The sequence below is a fragment of the Ursus americanus genome, chromosome 2 (genome assembly GCF_024610735.1).
Source record: "Ursus americanus isolate L20-20 chromosome 2, mUrsAme1.1.p, whole genome shotgun sequence".
Classification (NCBI taxonomy): Eukaryota; Metazoa; Chordata; class Mammalia; order Carnivora; family Ursidae; genus Ursus; species Ursus americanus.
Genome location: NC_142128.1, coordinates 27,363,840 through 27,371,511, shown reverse-complemented (window position 1 = coordinate 27,371,511; position 7,672 = coordinate 27,363,840). Strand labels below are relative to the sequence as shown.

Below are 7,672 nucleotides of genomic sequence, written 5' to 3'. Positions count from 1 at the left end.
GAAGAAGGACCTAGAGGAAGGCTCAGGGGCCAGACTTTGGACTTTGAAGCCATTGAAGGTTGAGAAACTCCATTAGGTACCCCCTTACCAACTAAAGCACTTGCTTGCCAACTGGGTTTGGAGTCTCTTGGCTTGTTCGTCCTTAGGGACCAGAGAAGTGACTCAGTGAAGCACTTAGTACATCGTTGGCTCTAGAGGGTGGGGTGTGACTCAGGAGTCACTCACAGACTCATTCATAGCCTCCTCCCTGCCCCTTCAAGCCAGGGATCCAGGGACCCGTTGCGTGAGACCCTGACGTGGTTCCGACACTCCTGATACGATTCTCACCTCTCCACCTGCCCGGCAGTCTTTGTGCCCCTAGAATATACCAGGACTGTAAACTCCAGGGCGGGGAGCCAGCTCCACTCAGCTGCCTCGTGCTGCCTTCCCACACAGAAGGCAGGATTTCAGGACCCCCAGATCTTCCTGACCTCCCCTTGATTCGCAGCGAGCCCACCCTCACGCAAAGCTTTCCTGCTTTTCTGCCCTCGCCCCTTTTCTCCGCCGTGGAAACTCTCCCCCATTCCCCCACCCCACTCCTACTCTTGTCGTGGGGGGCGTGCGTCCTCTCCGCTCGCCCCCACCCCCTTCCTTTCCCTCCTCCTTTTTCTCCCTCGCTCCGCCCCCAGGCCCCGCCCCTCGCCACCCCGGCCCGCGTCTCCCCCGCCCCCCCACAAGCCCCTGGCCGGCCACCACCCCCTCCCCCCGGCAGAGGGCTGTGGGGAGGGGAGCCCCGCGGGCCAGGACCCCGCCCGCCCTGCGCCCCCCCGTCCCCGAGCCCGCGCGTCCGGCGGCCCCCTCCGCGGCCTCCCGCTCCCCGCCTCCCCGCCTTCCCCTCCTCCTGGTGACGTCCGGGTCCCTGCCCGTCTGAAAACTCCGCGCCGCGGCGGTGGAGGCGGCGGCGGCGGCGGAGGCGGAGGAGGAGCAGCGGCGAGCCGAGGCGGCGGCGGCGGCGGCCCGAGCGCGAGCCCCAGCGGCAGCCGGCGGCCGCGGGAGCCGCGGGGAGTGCGGGGGCGGCCCGGAGCTCCCGGGGTCCCCGCGCCCCGCTCGCCCGCTGCGCTCTGAAGATGGTGGCGGCGCCGTGCGCCCGGAGGCTGGCCCGGCGCTCGCACTCGGCGCTGCTTGCGGCGCTCACCGTGCTGCTGCTGCAGACGCTGGTCGTATGGAATTTCAGCAGCCTCGACTCCGGGGCCGGGGAGCGCCGCGGGGGCGCAGCGGCCGGCGGCGCGGAGCAACCGCCCCCGGCTCCGGCCCCGCGCCGGGAGCGCCGGGACCTGCCCGCCGGGCCGGCTGCAGCCCGAGGCGGCGGCGGCGGAGGACTGGGGGCCCCGGCGCGGGCGCGGGGAGGCGGCCCCGGAGAACCCCGGGCGCAGCAGCCGGCCAGCCGGGGGGCACTGCCCGCGCGGGCGCTGGTAAGATGCCCTTTCGGCTCGAGTCCTGGAGGGAGGGAGGGAGGGAGAGAGGGAGGGTGAGAACGAGGCAGCCCCGACCCCACGCCCCCTCCGCAGCCCTTGAACCCCGGGCATCAGTCTGGGACTCCCCAAGCCTGCCTGCTCCACATCTCTTTCCCTGAAAGCCGGGGCGGGGTCCCTGCCGAGACACGGGGGGCCGTGGGCTGCCCCATCCCGAGTCCGTGGACTGCCCCCTTGGGGTCTGGGGAAGTTATCTCCAGAGGAGGCGCTTTGGGGGTTACCGGAGCCTGGCCGGGTTCCTGTTCCCGTCACTCTTGCTGGGCGCCCCGACTTGCACTATGAATGTGGGTGTTGGTGCCTTGCTCGCTGTCTGAGTGCGTGGATCGTGCCCGGGATCCTCAGCCGCTGCTCATGGGTGGTGCTCACAGCATCTCTTTGGTTTTTGCTGAACTGAGTGGAGACAACTCAGTTCCCTGCTTGCCGTCTCCTTGTCCTTTCCTGGCATGAAATGGGGTCTAGACTCGGTATCCCAAATCCCCAGCCAACTCCCCGAGTTAGGATTCAGGCTTGGGCGCCTGGTCTTACTTTAGGTCTCCTGTCTGCCATCTCTGGCTGTCTGTGACTCCTGTCTCTACCTTCGCGGTCTCTAACCTTGTCCTCTCCTGGTGCCCTTTCTGACTTTCCTCACCTAGCTGTCCAGTGTCAGGGCATGGCCCCTTCTTTTAGATGGTTGTCCCTGGCTCTCCGTCTTGCATGTAGCCGATTAATGCCAGCAGCTGTGTGTCTGACCACATCATCACGACTTCAGCTTTTCTGGGTTTTCTTTGCCTTCCTTGGGTGTGAACAGTCTGAGCTCTGAAACTGGGTTTTCCGTAGATCTTCTGGGGCCATCTGGGTGTCTTCCTGTCCTGTCCCCAACTTCTCCAGAGATGTCTTTCACACCTTCTCTGGGCTGCCTTGCTGAGCCCACTGAGCCAGGACACACAGGACAGGAGGTCAGGGTCCCCAGCTCTGGGCCAGGCTCTCTCAGCCCTGTCCCTGTGAGTGTTTGTCTTAAGGAATAACGATGTGCAGTGTGTCTGTCTGTATCTTCCTCGTGCCATTTGCCTACAGGGATTCTCCTTGCCCTTGGGGAACATCAGAGGCCAGGGGTTAGTTTCAGGATCCTTAGGCACTGAATGCATGTCTGTCGTGTGTTGCTTTGGGAGCCCTCAGTGAAGATTGGCTTCAGACACAGCGTGATGCTTTTTGATCTGTTAAACTTCTTTGGAATCAGCGGTGACCCTCTTTGCCAGAGTGTGGCTCTTTGTGCCCCAGGAGGTGACGTGATGGCATTTCAGGTTTCTGGCTTGTCTGTGTGGGTAGCAGGTGGACGTCTTTCCCTCGTCTGTGGGGAGGAGAGTGGAGGGAGATTCCTGATGGAGAACCAGAACTTTCCCAATGTCCTATGGCCTTTTAGTTACAGAGAAGGGTCCTCCCAGACACTGCCTTTGAACTCCTGGGGTGAATTGTGGTGTGTTTGGGGGAGAAATGCAATTCGAGGGTCGTTCTGGATTTGGAGCCCTACTGGGTAGTGGGGTTCAAGGGTGTTCAGAATGTGCACTGCTGGCCCAGAGTGGGAAAATGTAGGCTGAACACGGTGGCATGGGGCTTCCTGTACCCTATGTGTCTGGGGTTCAGACAGGCACCAGGAGGTATATTTTTGGGTGCAGAGGCCACCTGTTGAAATAAGTGGAGAGAAGGAAGGAGGCCTGGATTTCTTCCTGCATCCTTGACGTTCTGTGGGCTCCGTCCACACCCCGTCTGTGTGTGCTGAGTTCGGTATCCTCTTCTCTCACATCCCAGCTCAGCCACAGAGAGGTTTGCAGTTGGAAAGGTAGGTGGGAGCATGCCATTTCCTTTTTTTATTCCTTTTGGAATGACAGTTCCAGCAGCAGAGTTGTACTGCTTTTTGAAAGTCTGCTTTCCTCTGCAGGCTTAATTACTATCCCCCTACCCACATCTCCCCAGGTGTCACTTTCTTCACCTTCTGTTATAGACATAGATTTTTTTTTTTTTTTTTGGTCTTCCTCCCTTCTCTGAGGATGTCTACCGCGCTGTTGCGAGCTGTTACCTGGATTTGTATTATATTTCATCTGCTTGTCTGTCTCCTCTCTTTTTTCTGCCCCACATCTACCCCCATGCCCTGCTAGATCCTGAAATCACAGCACAGACATGTTGGAGGGGTCCCGGGGTCTGTCCTCCTCTAGCGTGCCCACCCAGCCCCTGCCCTTCCATGGAGCTCAAGGAGACCAGAAGGGGGCAGGCTGTTCCCAGAGTCCAATGACACGCCTGAGCTTGGGCTCCGGGCTGGGAGAGGACCAGACCTTTTTGCAAGCCACTCAGGCCCTTGCAACATGTGGTTTGTTAGCAGACTCTCTCAGGGCTGCTAGCGTGATGCCTTGGAGATAGATTTAGGAGTGGGACATTTAAAAAAAAAATCCCTGTGATTTTCCAGATGGCTCTCTTAAAGAGCTGGCGAGACCCATGCTTGGGACATGATGCTTCATCTCTGTGCTCTCTTGAGGGTGGGGGTGGGGTCGGGTGGGACGGGTGCAATTCTTGCAGGCAAAAGGGAGTCTGTGGCCCTGGTGGTGGTGGTGGTGGTACTGGTGGGTGTGTCCCAAAGAGTGTCTGGCAGGCACTGTGTCCAGAGCATTTCCTAAGCAAGACCTTGCTGCTTCCTTGTGCCCACCGTCCCAGAGCCTCTGCACTTGCCACCTTTTGTGTCTGGGAAACGGTGCCCCAGTGGAGGGACCTGATTGTATTTTTGATGCATTTTAAGGAGCCAAGGAGAAACACGCAGTTTCTTCAGCAGATAGAGTCAGAGAGAGCATGAGGATGGTGACAAGATGGGCATATCTATAAAAGATTTGCAAGCTCCTGTTTCCCTCTCTGCCTCTTCCAAAGCTGTTAAATATTAGAATTATTGGGTGGATTGGAGCAGAGTAGTGGCTGAGACACCGAGTCCTTCACTGGGTCTCCAATAAGCTGTGGATTTGACTGTCATCTCAGAATTTAAGAAACAGATGGGCTCACTTACAAAAGGAGGAAACACACTGGGGAGAGTGTCAAAAGGATCACACTCCAGGTTCCGGATAGACTGGGGACAAATGAAAGCTGTGTGTGTTCACGTAACGAACATTTATTTTCTTTTCTTCGCCTCTAGGGATCCTCTCGAAGTCACTTTTATTCCTTGTGCCCTTAGATAAACTGCTACCCAGCAAGTTTCATTCAAGGAACTGAATTTTTAATTGCCCTTCCACACACATGCATCCTTAACGTCGAGCCGGGTTTGTGTATGGTCTGACCCCTTGGAAATGTTGATTTTTTGGCAGAAATTGCTTATACTTCACATTACTCAGATAACTCAGGACTTTTTCAGATGTTGGCAGTGACTTTGAAAAATTGGTTCACTGTATCCAGATCACCTCTGGCTCTAACAGCCTGAGAGGTGCGGCTTCTCTTTCTATCCAAGTGTTTTGAGACCAGAGAGAACAGTGGGTATTTTATTGATGGTTGGGTTTTCTTTTTTTCACACTCTCAATGGGGTTTTATTTTGCTTGAGCAATGCATTACACTTTGTATACAGAAATACGCATCATTGAACAATATTTATCTTACTGCAAATGTTGCCATCTGCTTAATCATATACTGGAAAATGTTAAATAGAACAGATAGATAGAAGTAGAAATTATTAGACACGTAGGTATATCTATGTAATTGTACATATACTTTGCCTTCTCTCCAGTCTCGTCGCAGTCTAGACGTTCTCTCTAGTTTATCAATTCTTTTTCTTTTTAATCTTCTCAAAGTTTGCGTGAAACAATACTTGCTGTTTTGCAAATAAGAAGCCAAGGCGTTAGTCCCTGTCTGCTGGGGATTGCCCAACTTTGATCCACGGTCCTAATAGGAAAGGAAATTTGGCGTTTTGAGCTGGGGCAGATAGCTGACGTTGCGCATGCGTGCGCATGTGCTTGTGTGTGCGTGTGTGTGTGTGTGTGTGTGTGTGTGTGTGTGTGTGTTTCCCCAGAAACCAAAATATCCTTAAGAATATCTCTATAGTCAGGAGCTACCCTCTCACCCAGAGCTATTTGTGATCAGTGGGGCCATAGATCTGCAGGCAGAAAGACAAAAATGCACGGTGCCAACATCATCGGACCGTACAGGTTGCATGGCGTAAGGGCCGACCTCCTGTTGGTGAACACTGCCCTAAGTCTTGTCACTTAGGAGAATGCTCCCTGTTGTCTTTGCATTTTCCCCATTTCTGTGTACCCTGGTTCCCATCTGTCAGAACCAAGAAGAAAATACCTTGGGGAAAACTGAAAATAAAATATAAACTCAACCCCAACAAAACCTGAGTTCAAAGGATAAGGCATGGGAGCAGGAGGAAAAAGTCATAGGAAATGTGTTCGAGGCCCCAGCACCCAGGAAGGAGACCATTATGTGTCCTTGCGTCTGACACAGCTGGGTTCAGGTCAGGCTCTGCTCTTTGCCGTCTCCGTGACCTTGGGCAAATCCTTCTGCTCTGCTCCTCTGAAAATCCAGGCTACTTCAGAGGGTCATGTGAGGATGAAATGTACTAATACATGTGAACAGCTTGGGGCCTGGCACATGAAAATGCTCCAATGTGAGCTGTTGTTCTTGAAAAGAAAGTCTTAGTATGTTTGAAAATAAGCAATTTTTTGCAATTATTCATTTTCCCATGGAAAGTCGGGTTTGAGTGGAATCCAAGGCAATAGAGTGGATCCAATGTTTGTGTGCGTGCCAGCCTTGGAGCAGGATGGAACGTGGCCGAGGGAGGGGCGCTAGTATTTATTGAGTACCAGCTGTATGCCAAGCCTCCTTTAGATGTTTTGCATACATTATGTTATTAAGATGCTCCCGCGCACACACGCAAAACAAAACAAAACGAAATGAAAAACCCAGGGTGGAAGGAGATGCTCTCCAACTCATACGAAAGTTAAACTAAGGACACCTGGCTAGAATTGCGGGTCTTTTGAGTGCTGATTGCACCGCAGGAATAATGAGGGCTTTGCAGATACTACTTTCCCGTCTCACTGAGTCTCCCCGGCTGTGTGGGATAGGACTGCTGCTGGCCCCATCTCACAGATGAGGAAACAGGCTCCGCGGGGCAAAGCAGCTGGCTCACTGAAGAGTGCAGAGCTGGGGGGGCGGCAGCGCTGGGATCCAAACCCAGGGCCACCTTATTCCCATCGACCTACAGGTTTCCGAGCACCATGTCTGTGCAGTTCTTTGAAAAACTCCAAATGCAACCAAATGATTCCTGATAGTCTTCATACCGCTTTTCTCACTTCTTACTGCAGATTTCCAAAAATGTGCCAACCCTAGAAAAGGAGCAGACAGGCAGTTTTCATGGAATCAGACCCCTAAATAATGACACAAATAGGCAGTAATAATAACAGTAATGAGTCTCTATATGGCAGTTACAACGCGCCAGGCATGGTTCGAAGCCCTTCTTATGCATTAACGCCTTTATTCCTTCAGCGAGTGTGTTCTAGCTGCCATGGCCAACAGTCCTGGTACTTACTCTAACCAGGCCCTGTCCTGGGTGTTCTACAAGCGTTAACTCACTTAAACCGGAGGAAACTGAGGCAGAGGGAGGAGCTTAAGCAACTTTCCCAGGGTTCACGGTTATAAATGGCAGAGCCAGGATTTAAACCCAGGCAATCCAGACTCATAACCGCTCTGCTCTGCTCTCCACCCTCCCTCTTAGAAGCGTCTTGCGAAGGTCCCTAACCTAGAACCACAGAACTCATTTAAGGAGGCACATAGGTAGTTGATGCAGTCCGGAAGCCCGGCCCCAACACAGGATGTTATGATCCTGGAATGAAAAGTATCACCCGATAGTGAAATATGCCACGTACATCAAGGGTTGAACTTGAACTGCTGAGTTGGCTGGAGGAAGGAGTTTTGAATTCAGCTCTCTCTAGCCAGGAGAGGAAGGAAGGAGGGTGCTGTGCAAGGCTCCTGGGCCAGTGGAAACAACCTTTCATTCATCCTCAGTGTGCTTCCTGCTTCTCCCCCCGCCCGGTTCAACTGCTCTGTGGTTCTCTCCAGAGGAGCCCCCCAAGAGCCTGGGGGAAGCAGGGAGGTATCTCTAAGAACACACAAGCCGGTTGTCTTGTGGGCACTTTCTTCCGCCTGCAACAGAAACTACC

At 54.1% G+C, this 7,672-nt stretch overlaps 1 protein-coding gene across 1 annotated transcript in view; it reads left to right on the top strand.

Moving 5' to 3' along the window:
• Window positions 1-948: 948 nt before the first annotated feature.
• XYLT1 (xylosyltransferase 1) overlaps window positions 949-7,672 on the top strand; it is a 294,365-nt gene continuing 287,641 nt past the window's right edge. The window contains 1 exon segment of the mRNA XM_045776046.2: window positions 949-1,451. Coding sequence (XP_045632002.1) covers window positions 1,107-1,451 — 345 coding nt within the window. The 5' untranslated portion in view covers window positions 949-1,106.